The sequence below is a fragment of the Ambystoma mexicanum genome, chromosome 4q (genome assembly GCF_040938575.1).
Source record: "Ambystoma mexicanum isolate Mex_15411 chromosome 4q, UKY_AmexF1_1, whole genome shotgun sequence".
In the NCBI taxonomy this organism is placed as follows: domain Eukaryota; kingdom Metazoa; phylum Chordata; class Amphibia; order Caudata; family Ambystomatidae; genus Ambystoma; species Ambystoma mexicanum.
This window is the reverse complement of record NC_090928.1, coordinates 794,775,126-794,789,539: the sequence shown is the minus strand read 5'-3', so window position 1 is coordinate 794,789,539 and position 14,414 is coordinate 794,775,126. Positions and strand designations below refer to the sequence as shown.

The following is a 14,414-nucleotide window of genomic DNA, read 5'->3' as shown; positions in this document are numbered from 1 at the left end:
CCATGGCCTCTTGGGGGCCCTCTCGGTCTGTTACTGTTGTGTCTTACCTGGGTATCTTGGCTTGTCCTTGCCTTTGCTATCCTTTCCTCCAGGAGCCCACGTGCCAGAGGCCCTTCTCCTGCCAAGCACTTCCACCACTTGTGCATAGTGTGTGGTGGGGCAAAGGATGCTACTCTGCTCCCTGTGCTACCAGGATGTCGAGGAGGCAGGTGTTGATGCCACAGATTGCCGCTCTCCGATGGGCGGCGGTGCCTGCGATGGGAACTGCAGTTTATATCTGTGATCCTATAGGCAGCGAATTGCCGGTTTCTGCTCGTCCTGCAGATCACTGTGTAAGGTGGGTGTCCTTCCTTACCAGTGGTGGTATTAGGTATTCCCTTTTCTTCCTCCCGTTGGATTCACCCATCTCTTCTGGTGAGAGCGAATTGCCTTCACCCAGCAGATTGCTGTTTAATGGGCGGATTGCCCTTATCGTCAGTGTACGCTCTGAATCAGCCATGGAACAGGTGGTCTGCCTTACTTTCAGCATTGGAGGATTGCTGTGTTGCGTTACAGACATGTTGCCTTGGTTGTACGTCGCCCTCGGGGAGCATGTGTCCCAAACCGCTGCCTCGTCACCAGTTGTTTCATGTACTCCTTGCCTCTCATCTCTCATTGCATCCAGCTTCACATTCAGCCCATAAACACCCAGAGCCACATTGGAGTTGACCTTCTCTTTATTGTTCCTACCAACTGCCTCCCCTTCCATTGCTCGCCCCTCCTAACCTTTTCCTCTCACCAGTGTCTCTTCCCTTAAAATGGTCTCCTGTTAAGGTAGATACTTCAGACTACCATATGTTAAGCTTCTCAAAAGACTGCAAAGCTTTGTGATAAAGGTAGAAACAATAATCGGGTATTACTTAGTAACAATACAGTTACGTTAGTCTGGACGCAGGAATCAGATATTATTCACAAATGCCTCTAGGTACCTTGAAAGGGACACTGGTTCTAGGGTGTGTGAATGACAGCCCAGGTCCATGAGGAATTTGTATTCGCTCAGATACTGCAACTTCAGGAGTTTCATGCCTGTGCCACACTTAGCCGAGGGTCCATGGCTGTCGGTCTTCAGCCTGCACTCCAGCCTCAGAGGCCTGTGTAATCTAAAGGCTGGCCATGCCACCTCGTGCACTGCCTCCACTGGTAAATATACTTCCACGCATTATCCTTGGAAGTTACTCCTGGGAGTTTTCCTTATTTGCGTATTTTCGCCTTGTCCTATTCAAAGCCTGCATTCACTGGTGTTTAAGACATTGGGCATCATTACGGGTCCGACAGTAACCCTGCCCGTGCTAATGGTGGTTTGCTGCCGGACCCATAATAAATTACAGTTGCCTGACTTCCCCGTGCCACCAGGCTTTTCCAAGTCGAGCTGCCGGGAAGTCAGGTACCAGTAATTTCGTTGGTCCCCATTCCCATAGCACTCTATGGGAATGGGGACACAGGAGCACTGGCACTGTTGCTAATAGTGCCGGGGCTGCCGTGAAAACTCTGCAGGCAGGTGCCGTCCCGCCTGGCAGATCTGACCTGCCGGGGCAGATGGGCACACACCTGCACCCGCAGAGTTGTAGCGTGCCGGTCCGGAAACAACTGTGCCGGTAAGCTTACTGGAACTGTTGTTCCCGGACCGGCACACTTAGAATGAGGCCCATTGTTGTGAGTTCTCCCTTTTGACCCATGGGCAGCCAACTCTTAAAATCACTTACCTGGACATCTCAGTGGCTACTTTCATTCGAATTTCTGTAAGACCTGGCTCTGACACTGCTGGAAATATCCACCATAAACCATCAACTTTAAGAAGCTGCTCTGTATCCTGCGAGTGCAGCTCTTTGAAGATGAGGGGGATTTTCTATAGCCTATGAAACTACTGAAATTAGCAGCCAATGGACAACTTCAGGGATGTTGCACCAATGACCCTCAAAGAATAATCCCAAGGAAGATTTGACTGTAACTAGCTCCCTAATGAACCTCTCAGTTCCTTTCTTGTTTGGTAGCCATGTGAAATTAAACACAGATAACCTGGATGTGTCCGAACACTGGCAAAGCAAGGATTAGCAATGCCAATAGTTTTGGCATTTACTGGTGTTCTTTGCATTATGCATTTATAGGCACCAGGGTGCAAAGTGAAAAGTGCAAAGTTTTCAAGGAGGATGTGATAAGGAGTGCAGGTGTGCAACAGAATGAGATGGGCAATAGAGCAATGGAAGAAGCCATTCATAGTCGAAATGGCAACTCATTCCTTTTTCGACAGACCACTTCAGTAGTACCCAAGAGTGAGTATTTTGGGCAAAATATGTTGCAAATTGTGCTTGTAAAAGGAAACTCAAGCATAAAAGGAGGTGAAAGGGAGAGGAAATAAGGAGAAAGGAGAGTTTTCCCAGCAGAGAGCAACATAAGGACACTATGTTCAACAAAGGTTCAGAGAGGTAATGAGATATGTGAGGCTAGTAGAGAGAAGAAAGGAAGGGATCAACTTAAAGCCAAATCCTCAGAATGTTATGTTTTCCTCAGTACAACTCGTTAGGATGAGCTGGTTTGAACATACACCTGTCTTCATTGATGCAGTCAACCTGTGTCTTGCAGCCAGTTTCAGTGCTGATTGTGAGATCTTACTGGTGGCATCTCTTTTTCAAGACCTTCGTTCACCCATAGATGAATCTAATAATTCCCTGTACTCGGGTCTTGAAACACATTCTAGAATGAATGACACAGGCACCAGCACTGAAGCCCCCCTCCTACCTGTAAAAAGGCCCAAAGGGGCCCGCAATATTTGCGACTCTCTCAGCACTCCTATTCTTTCAATGACGGCACTTCTACTCTAGCACTTCAACGCCCCGCCATGTGTGGCCGGCTACCTCGGGACAAAACACATGGCAGGCACCTCAATCACTCCCCAATGTTGTCTGTACAGATTTCACAGCCTGCACTCAGCCAAAATCCATAATATGGTCTGCTCGCTCCCCCAGTCACGTACTATGTACCTGATTTGTTTGTTTCCTTATGAGCAGCAAAAGCCGGCTCCCGCTCTCTCTGCTCAGCTGCTAGATGCCTCCTGCCTGCCTGCCTGTCGTAGGAGAACGCGGCTCGGAAACCTAGAGTTTAAAGGTCCGGCAGACGTCTTGTACATCATATGGTTGCTTGCACAGGGTAGCGAGCATAGTGCTGTTGTCCCATTCTACCGGCCGCCATCTTTAAGTGGCTGCAACTACCTGTTAGTTATAATGGGGGACCTCTCTGCATCTCCCTGCAGCGGTTAATCTGATGATCTACGACGAGACAGCGTAACAACATCAATGGGCTGTAGCCACTCATTAATGTAACTATTAGCCCAATTTCACACCAAAACCAATCCATTAGGAAAAATACTGGCTCTCTACAGGCTCAAAATATTCCTAAAGTCGCTGTGTGGTGCAGGCCAAAAAGCGGGGGGGGGGGGGGGGTAGATGAACCTATGCTCACAGCACAGCTACGGCCCAAGCTGTAGAGGCTTAGAGCGCAGGAAAATTGTCAATTCAGAGCAGCGCCATCTATGGGCAGTTGTATAATGCAAGGGCGTGCAGCACTGACTTCCACATGTGCCGCAAAAAAGAAACAACGCGATTCCATCTTGAGGAACTCTTTAAAGCACGTTGAATGGCAGAAGCACATGAAAAAACAAGTCGCAGCTGGTGCTTCTGTCATTTCATCACCAAGCATCGGCAAGTTGCCATGCCAACATACACTGCTCCCAATTTCTCCTTTCTCTTGTACAGTACCAATGTTTCAGTGATTTTTGGTGACTTATGCCAGATGGAGATGGAGCAGTGCCCACATCCTTAACACCCTACAGTGGCTCTGGGTGGTCTGGCTTTGAGGCCTTCCATATCGACCTGTGTGTCAATGGGAGTAGGTCTGTTTTTCAGCATCTATAATGGAGAAAATGCCACCAGTGTTTCAGGAACCTCACACAGTGGCAGAAATCCAGATTACAGGTCAGTTGTAGTTCCGGAGTTAGCCTACAGTGGGGACAACGTCTTAGTATGGACATTGTCGTCTCCCATGCATTATACATTCCCTGCCATGTTGTAATCTACGCCAACATACTAGAGCCAGTGCAAGGATTTTGCCACCCTCAGTAATGTGGCATTTTGCCAACACCAACCTCTAGCAGTCAGGCCACGTGGTATTTTGGTAACCCGAAGCTTGTGGTAAAATAGATGGGCCCCTAGTATGTCCATGGCCTAGATCTGGCCCATCAACAACCTTTAATTCTGGGCAGAACACTGGTAGCACCGTTTAGAGAGCTGGCCAAAAAGAGCAGAAGGTCCTCAGTGACATTGAAAGAGTATCACTTCCAAAACCATTCAGCCAATGGTAAAGCACCTTTGAGTTCAGCCACAACTTTCCAAAAAAGCCCTAAATATTTTTCACTAAAAATGTGCTTTCCTGCCAATTCACTACCCCTCTTTAAAACCTTGTCACAGCATGCAGAACAATTTGATAAAATGTGGCAATACATCGTGGGCCCCGATTCATGGAATATTTGCCCGGTTCAAAGTGACTTTGCACTGCTGAAAAGTGACTTTGCACTACTGACACAAACCCTGATTCATGGCACAGTGCAAAGTGTATTTCTGCTTTGCAAAGTCCGGGAAGAGTCATTTTGAGCTGCAAAAATTACTATGCGTTGACTTTGCACTGCAAAAATACACTGCGCACAGTTCCATGAATCAGGGTTTGTAACAGCAGTGCACAGTCAATTTTCAGCAGTGCAAATTTACTTTGAACCAGGCAAATATTCCCTGAATCGGGCCCTGCGTCTTGGCCAGCAAGATAGCAAAGCAAGCTCTGACAGCTAGTTATCTTGGTGGTGCCCAGCTAGCGCTTAATTTGTGAGGGTGTTCCCCAGGGCTCAGCCCCTGCACTTATTTCTGAACCCTGGCACTTATTGTCTCAGAATCAGATTGATTATGAAGTAATGATAGCCAGAGTATTAATCAACCCCAATGAGTAGGAGCAAGCTGTAGTTTAACCCCAAATGCGTCGGTACTGTGGGGAGCAGATGTGAGTGGTGGCAGCAATGGTGGGGAATTGCTCGCCCGCAGTGTCACAAGCGCGCTAGAAGAAATTGGGCCCGGCACTGCTTTTCTTAAAAATGAAGCACTGCCAGTGAACGCCTCTCAACAATAGCCTAGTCATGGAGCCTGCATTCAGAGCTTTCATTACAATGTTATTTACAGGCCTGCAGTGAACCTTGGCTTAACACGGCTTAATCAATAAAAGTCGTGAAGAGATGCGACGTGCATCTTCACAAGATCACGCCTTTCTGTGCTCTGGCAAGAGCCAAGCCTAAAAGTAGATAACTTGCGCCTCAACCCCTACTTTTCCCTTTCCCACCTCATCAGGTAACACCATTACGTGGAGTCCAGGAGAATTAGGCAGGTGGAAGCAGACGGCAGAAGCTGCTTTACCAAAGTATCAGGCGCGCTTTGGAAAAAACAACTGCGTAAGAGTCGGTGTGTTTTTCAAACTCTCAAAACAAGTTGTCGCGGGAATTTCCAGCCGTCTCAGCATTCCTCGACTTTGAAGGAACAGAGTAGTGGCTAAAGCCCAAGCCGAAAACACGCCTCGAATGAAGACAACATTACCAATTCACCCGTCAACAACATCACGTGGAAAGGGCCACATGACACATACAGCACTGCAGAGCAGAGCCGGCGAGATAAACAGTGGGGTTTCTTATGAGGAGGGGGAGTGGTGCGTAGACATTTCACTGATCCATCATTTCACCTGAAGTATTTTATGCATACACACATTTAAGAAAACAAATACAATAAGCATTTCATTTTGAAATGCTTAGCTGTATAATGTTAAATGTCCTGGAAAATGTGCTGAGTGGAAAAGAGAAAACATATCCCCGTATGTAGCGTGGTTATTGGCCACATCAGGAACTGTTACAACATGGTGAGACATTCGGGGCCCAGGTGTCAAAGACTACACACATGCTACAGCAGATCCAAAAGGGAGCAGGAGGGGGCAGGAGCTGGAGGTCGATGCACAGGGAGGCAACGAGATCAGGGGTGAGGCTGGACAAGGACGAGGACACTGGACAGTGACATAAGCAGAAGTAGCGGCTAAGCGTGCCAGGGAGAGCAATGAATCTGCCCGGCCGCCGACGGGAACAGAGAACAAGACTGCACAGAAGCCGGAGCGCTGCGAGGGAGATGTCTCCCTGGGCCATGCCAATAAACATTGCCATATGGCAAGGAGTCCCACCGCTCACGATTTCCGAGTTCTAGCTGAGTGAATTGTGGCTAACATCACAGGAAACTTCCCAACGCGGCCTTCCACGCCCCCCCTGCTGTCACGGCCAACCCTGAGCTTGAAGAGTGGTGGGGGGATGCCTTCACAAATGAGTGCCTTCTGGACACACCAACTGCTAAATTCTTGAATCTATGGGCAGCTCCATAATGCAAGAGCACTCAGCACTAGCTCTCACAAACTGGCACAAAACAGAAACAACGCGATTCCGTCTTCAGGGACTCATTAAAGCATGAAAAAACAAGGTCCAGCTGGTGCTGCGGCCATTTCATCGCCAAGCATTGGCAGGTTGCCATGCCATCCCCATACACTGCTCCTGAACTCCCCTTTCTCCTTTCCCTAGTGCAGTATAAAGTGCAGTATAAATGTTTTGGCGATATTAGGTGGTTTACTATTAATATTCAGCCAGCAGGGATTGTTGCCCTTTGTACCCTGATCCCTGTAACTAGTGAAGTTTTTTTTTGGAAAGGATTTCTATGTGGCTTTTAAACATTTCTGTGGCAGTCTTTTTTCACCGATAATGGCTAGAAAGCTGGGCCATTCTAATAGGAAACGGTGCACCGACCCGAGCACATGGCCCGAGTGAAGCGTCTTGGTCAGTATGCTGCTATTAGTATTTTTACTCATTCCAAATTTAGGCCACAAGGGAGCAAGAAATAAGGTGAGGAGTTTGAAGTCAGGTGTCACGGCAGATAGGAAGTAAAAACCCATCATGGGTTTCTTTCTCCTTGTGTTTTTCACCAGGTGCCTCACGTAATAATTGCTGTGGTCTAGTTACCCCCTACAAGTGGTGGAAATGTGATGACGTGGATGTAATAGGTACTTGTTTTTCGCATGAAGTGCAAAAGGAAAGAAATGCCATATAATGTATTCTGAAGTGTAAATAATATGTCACGACAGAGAACTTGGAACAAAAATGTGAATGTATGCTCTTTCATACACACAGGAACATAAGATAATAAACAGAGCGGTGCAGTAATCGTCCGCTCCTTCATCCTGATGAAGGCCGGAACTAATGGGAGCAGCATAATGGCTCATTAACCGGCTGAAACACGTGTCAACTAAAAGATGGAAAAGAAAAACACACATTGTAAAATAGGCTGAGGTGTGACAAAACACCAACAGATGTATGTTGTATGTTGTTTAAAATAGTCGTGGTGATTTAGGGTCATGTTTATGCAATTTGTGAGTTGCCAGAATGTATATTATTGTGGTTTTGTGTTTATGTGATATAAGATAATAGGTGATGTGAAGGTAGTGTGAATCTCTGTACGTGTAGTTGGCACAGAGTACAGTGTTTGGTAATATTGAGAGCATACAGCTGGTTGATTTCGAAGCTGGGTTTATATGTATTTTTGTATATTGTTTCGTGTATGAATTTGACATCTGACATAAAATGTATATTTTTGCAGAATGTAGGTGTGACTGTAGAATTATATACAAGTAGTCTGTCGTACACCATAGGTCTTGGTCGTTTTTATTTATTATGGATACATACAAGGCAAGCATTATGATTTCACTTCAACAATTCTTAATCATCGTGCCTTTTTCAAAGGCCTTTTCTTTGTGACTACAAACTTGGTTGGTTATGTGTCAGCTCGCCCACTCCGGTGGCAAAGATTTCCTGACCGAAAGCCAATCGCCTAACTCCAGAAATGATGGCTTTCCCTGTTTGTGCCGCTAGAGCCTGGGAAATCCTACCACAGATGCTTTCTCACATTTCCCAGCATCTCACCTTCAATAAAAGGCGAAATACCCGTTTCTATGCTGAGCCCTCATTTATACTTGCCAGTCTATGTGTCTTCAAATCTCATTAAAACCATTTTCATGACACTTGGCGCTATATAAAACACCCTAACATAATGTAGCATAAAATCAGCCTTTTAGTACTTGCATTCTTTAATTACATTGTAGGAGAAGCAGAGAGGCAAGGCAAGGAGAAACAGCTTTAAGGCTTGTATGCCAGCATTTCCCACAAATATGTCGCGTCTTAGGAATGTGTGCAATGTACATACTGTTTCTGTCTGTTACTTATTGCATGTCTTTTTATTTTTCTGATAACGAGGTTCCTGTGTGATTGACTGGCTGATGTCAAACAACACTGTCAGAAATCGCCAAGAAGGCCAGATGTTAGCATCAGCCCTGCTGAACGAAGGTCACCTCCAGCCTGCAGGTGACACTTCCAAGAACGCTGCAGAAGGACTGTCCGAGACCACCTTCCTCGACCTCTCAGACTCCTACTATTACTTTGTGAGTATAAACATAGAATGTTATGTTAAAGGTTCTTATACTGCGCCCTGTTGACACTTGCACGGTCTCTTGGCACTCTGACGGATCGGTAAAACAAGGAGGCAGGTGAGTAAGTTAGTAGGACTGAGCACGGAAAAGAGCAAGAGAGCTGTGATGTGCTGTTGGCAGCTACGTATTGTGTTTTGTTTCGTTGTGGTGCTGTGAAGTGCATGCAGTTTGTTGTGCTTTAGAGGTATGGTTGTGTTTAGCTCAGAGTTTGAGAGCTGTATGGACAAGGGTGTGTTTTTAGTAGGCTTAGTTAGTGGCAGTATTTTTCCTACACCCGCTGCTCTGACTAAATGCAGCCCATATCCCTCCCCCTGTCGTACATTCTGGTGTGCAGCAATAAACACTCCGACGGGTCCTCCAGGGGTGATTTGTTCCCTGTGCCCCACAATCTGTCTGTGCGTCACATGGCCCACTAGCACAAATGGGCTAAATGTGAGATACTGCTCCTTAACACAGATAGGCTAAATTCATGGCCTGGCTCACTGACACAAATGGGCTAAATGCGAGACATTGCCCACCAACACAAATGGGCCAAATGTGAGATATTGCTCATTAACACAGATGGGCCAAATGCGAGACATTGCCCACCAACACAAATGGGCCAAATGTGAGATATTGCTCATTAACACAGGGTGGGCAAATGTGAGACATTGCCACCAACACAGATGGGCTAAATGCGAGATACTGCTCCCTAACACAGATAGGCTAAATGCATGACCTGGCTCACTGACACAAATGGGCTAAATACGAGACATTGCCCACCAACACAAATGGGCCAATTGTGAGATATTGCTCATTAAACTAGATGGGCCAAATGCGAGACATTGCCCACCAACACAAATGGGCCAAATGTGAGATATTGCTCATTAACACAGATGGGCCAAATGTGAGACATTGCCACCAACACAAATGGGCCAAATGCGAGATATTGCTCACAAACACAGATGTGCCAAATGAGAGACATTGCCACCAACACAAATGGGCTAAATGTGAGATATTTCCCACCTACACAGATGGGCTAAATGCGAGATGTAGCTCCCTAACACAGATGGGCTAGATGCAAGACCTGGCTCACTGACACAAATTGGCTAAATGTGAGACATTGACCATCAACTAAAATGGGCCAAATGTGAGATATTGCTCATTAACACAGATGGGCCAAATGTGAGACATTGCCCACCAACACAAATGGGCTAAATGTGAGATATTGCCCATCAACACAGATGGGCTAAATGCGAGATGTAGCTCCCTAACACAGATGGGCTAGATGTAAGACCCGGCTCTCCCACACAAATGGTGCAAATGCGAGATATTTCCCACTAACAAAAGTGGTCCAAATGTGAGATATGGCTCACTAACACAAATGAATATTTGTTATAAGTACAAGTGTGGCAATAAGAGAACATTATTTAGGATGCGTTGAGCATGTGTTGGTAGTGTCATTCTCTTGTGCGATTACATGTTTTGGTAGCGTGTGTGTGTACTGGTTTGCAGGTACGTGTGTGCGCATGTGTGTGTGTGTATGCGTTCGTGAGTGGTCGATGACTGCAATGAATGAGAAGAAAGTTACCCCCAATCAAGTGATATTGTCAGAAGGTGCTGAGTGGCAGATGATTGCAAAGCCTTTCTGTGATGAAATAAGATTGATGATCTTAAAGTGACCCACTTTAATATGTACTACCTTGTACTGTCCCTAACGAACAGTACCAGCCCAGAGTTGATGTAACGAGAGACTTTGCATCAACTTTTCTGGATTGTTTGGGCTGTCCTATAGCCACACACCATGTGCAAACTATTTCATACTAAGGGCCTGGTTCATGGAATTTTTAGCGCTGTGACTTTGAACTGTCAGCAAACACCCTGATTCACAGAGAGGTACAAAGTGTATTTTTACAGTGCAAAGTCACTTTGCACTGTAAAAGTACTCTTTGCACCACACTAAATTGGCTTAATTCACAGAACAAAGAGTACTTTTGCAATGCAAAAATACACTTTGCATCTCTCTGTGAATCAGGATGTTTGTTGGCAGTGCAAAGCAGTGGTCGAAGTGGGCGGGAGAGGTGCTCCCCCACTTCTTTTAATTAGGTTTTACCGTTCCTTTACTTTTGTTTTAAAAAGAAAGCATTCCGGAACAGTTTCGTTTTAAAATAAAAGTGTAGGAAGAAGTTGAAACTTGCACTTTCAGTGCACTGCACAGGACGTTTCATTAAAGAGCAGGCACACGTGTTTTGGGGTTTTTATTGTGCATGGGAGGGGGCGCGTTGATGGGGTCTGTGGGGAGTGGTGCAGGCCAGTAGGGAACATAGTTCCACTACTTCTTTTCGTACACTTCGACCACTGGTGCAAAGTCACTTTGCACCATGCCAAAAATTCCATGAATCGGGCCTAAAATATAAATAAAAGAGTGTGTCGAGCTCTGAGAAGCTATTGAGCTTTTTTCTACCACTAATAATTAACCACTTATCAAATTCTTAATGTTCACAATATTCAAGAGCTCAAATATTTTCTCACCTAACCACCTATTGGCCAGCTTCATAGCACAGGCATAAGCCTGCATGGCCTTCTTGTTCTGACCGTTGTCCGTTTTCGGCACAAATAATTCCATTAATCAGCCAGTATATCTGTAGGACAATGCACAAATGTACATGTGTGTTAGACATTATTTGGAAGGAATCATAGTATGGACTCGATGGGCCTGATTCACAGATCTCTTTTAAAATGGCGCACTCCCATTGAAAAACACTATGTGAATCAAGCCCTATATGGATCAAAAATTCAAGGCTTTCGATGACAAGTAATAGTATTATGAACATATAAAATAACAGAGAGGACTGTGGTATAAGAATCCAACACATCACATAATACATCCGTCACTATCATTTGACGGTATAATTCATGAATTATTGTGAATTGATAATGTCTTACTTACACACACACCATAACGAGTGCACACATGCACGTGCCCACACACACAAATACGCAAGCATACACGCACTCACGTCCACTTCATCCTCCTCTCAACTTCTATCATATGGCTTTCTCAGCTTTCTCAACTTCCATCATTAGCAATCGCATGCAACCACCGCCCCCCCTTCCCCCAATATAACACGATTCATCGCCCACTCCGTTGGGTCCAATATGAATTGTGGTTCCTTGCTGGCATGACGAAGGTTAGCATGACATTATAAAAGCCTTGTGGTGTTTCATATTAACAAGGGGAGTACTGTCAACCATGCCATCACTAACCGTGACTTCCTGTTTGTGGTTTTCAGCCGGACAGTGGGTTCTTCTCCGAAGGCAACTCGAGTGATGATGACGTGGTCTTAAAGGAAGAATTTAGAGGAACAGTTGTCAAACAGGGGTGTTTACTAAAGCAGGTGAGTAATTACATTTTCGTGATCTTTTTTATGACACTATTGGCCTTATTCATTAAGAGTACTGATTGCACAACATACATCAGGCGTAAGATACATATGGTAGTAACTTTTGAATGGCAGTGACATGCACAGATAACCATATCCAAGATACAGGCTACTCAAGCCCCTCCTAACTTGCTAGTGCAAAATGCTCGTATTCACACAAAATCCATTTCCGCCGTACATTGTGGAATTAAATGTGCATGTTGTAAGCAACGCATGTTTCACGCGCTGGTAATTTTAAGGGCCCATGGGTGAAGCCACCACACTCCTATTAATTAAAACCCCTGAGACTGGCCAACGAATCGTGTGGCATAAGTGCAACAGGCATAACAGCTGCTCTTGCAAACATGCTAACTATCAAAGCACCAACACCTTGTTCATCATATGACGTGTATGTCCCTTAACTCAAAACACTAGTTCATGTCACTCAATTGAAAGCGCACATTCATGCTATAAAGTGGGTGTTGTAAAGTAGTGGCATAGTGTGAGTTAGGAATAGACCCACAGGGTGATGAAGGGTTTGGTTTGAATTAGGGAAATACTTCGTTTGGACAGAGTGTCTACCTTTAACATTGGTTTTCCCAACATTTGTAGACTTTGGCTTTTTTTAAAATCTTTGAACTGATTGTTTGCAGCTTAATATACATGTTTTCCTAACGTTTGTAGAGGTCCCCTTTTTAATAGTCTGGTTAAACAGTATATATATATGTGTGTATGTGTGTGTGTGTGGGTGTGTATTGCGTTTACAGCGCTTGTTTGCCTCCAAACCGATCTGCCACTTCGTAAAAACAGTGAATAAATAAAATGATAAATAGTAAGTCGTGTTAAAATGATATATAAAAAACCATGTGCTGAGTAATAAATTGATGAGACTGCCTAAACTTAAGCCTCGAAAACATGAGAACATTCACAGATGGGAGCAGAATGAAACATTTAACAGACAAACACCAAAATAAAATATTTAGTCTAATCAAAACGAGGGTGGGGAGAGGACATGATAGCACAATATAGATATTGTGGGGAAGTACATCTATTTTTGATTGGTTGTACAGTGTTAATAGCCATACTTATGGGGGAACAAGGCAACATGGGAAAAAAGAATACTGTATGAGTAGAGAAAAAGTTGATAGCGCCAAATTACTTCCTGGGAGCCATACTTCAAAGAGGCACACACATAACTAAGGCCGGCCTCACACAACAGCGTACACCAAGGACCCTTCTAAGCTTCAGGCTTGTCAGGGCTGGGGCTAGAGTAGCCTGAGAGGACAGATGTGATCTGTAAACGGTTTTACGATCTTATTTCCTTTTGTGCTCTCTCTCCTACTTGTCTGCTCCACTTCCTGTGGGGTGGGACAAAGCACTCTGGGTGTGATGCAAAAAAGCAAAACAATTTGTCACAGCGACAGGGATTGAACCCCTTAGAGCAGGCTTGTTTTTGTCCAACCCCCTGTGCCCTTTTATTTTTATAAGGAAGGGGTATCACAGTCTTTTGATTCTTTCCTGGACACCAAGAGGAATACATCTCTGGCACCCTATTGGGAGTGCAGTCTATTCCAAATTCCATAGAGGTGAAGACAGGTGCACCCAAGGCAGAGGAGAGCTTTCTTCCCTAACCATCCACAGGAAATATTCAGGTAACTTCTATTTGGACCAAGGCCTGCCACTCTGCCAGCTGCTCTGCAACCAGGTTCCTCACTCATGGTGAAGGAACCTGTGCAGCTGCTAGCCACGCTCCTTGCACTGTGTTAAGTCACGACCAAACGCACACTTGATTGAAGATTTATTGTAAGTATCATGGAGAGTAATACACAGCAGGCGCCCTCCTCAAGAGGCAGGCTCCAACTCCTTTACATACAAAAGAAAACTTAGACAAGCATTCTAATCAGAATAAGCACAGCAATACATTCCAGTTAGAATCTGGTTACATCATAATGTCATTGAGTTGCACTGTGTTAACACTAAGTAAGTCTGACCTTTTCTGAAGTTAATAAGAACCAAAACTCAACACATCTCCTTCCCTTAAACAGAAACATTTAACCCAAGTAATAATCATTTAACTTGGTTGGTCTGTACCTCACTCTGTTTGCTTTCACACCACTATCAGTGTTAATATAGCGGTCACTCTCAAAATTCTCTACTCTACCTGCATTAGATACAGGCACTAGAGCTTCTTCCTCATAAGACAAATTCTGGTCCGGCTCCTCACTACCTTCACTAGCAACCTTATTGCTTTTGGCAAGTCTAGACATTGCCCAACATTCACCACCCTCCATTATAACAACATTCCCCCTTATGGCTGCAATTTTCTTGGGACCGATAAATTTACTAGTGATGCATTTAGGAGATACTCTGGGATTTTTG

General features: G+C 45.0%; 1 protein-coding gene across 1 annotated transcript in view; it reads left to right on the top strand.

The window, feature by feature from the left end:
- PLEK (pleckstrin) overlaps window positions 1-14,414 on the top strand; it is a 324,415-nt gene that overhangs the window by 208,601 nt on the left and 101,400 nt on the right. Inside the window, exons 5-6 of the mRNA XM_069608360.1 lie at window positions 8,402-8,586; window positions 11,907-12,011. Of these exons, the coding sequence (XP_069464461.1) occupies window positions 8,402-8,586; window positions 11,907-12,011 (290 nt within the window). The remainder of the gene's footprint in view (window positions 1-8,401; window positions 8,587-11,906; window positions 12,012-14,414) is intronic.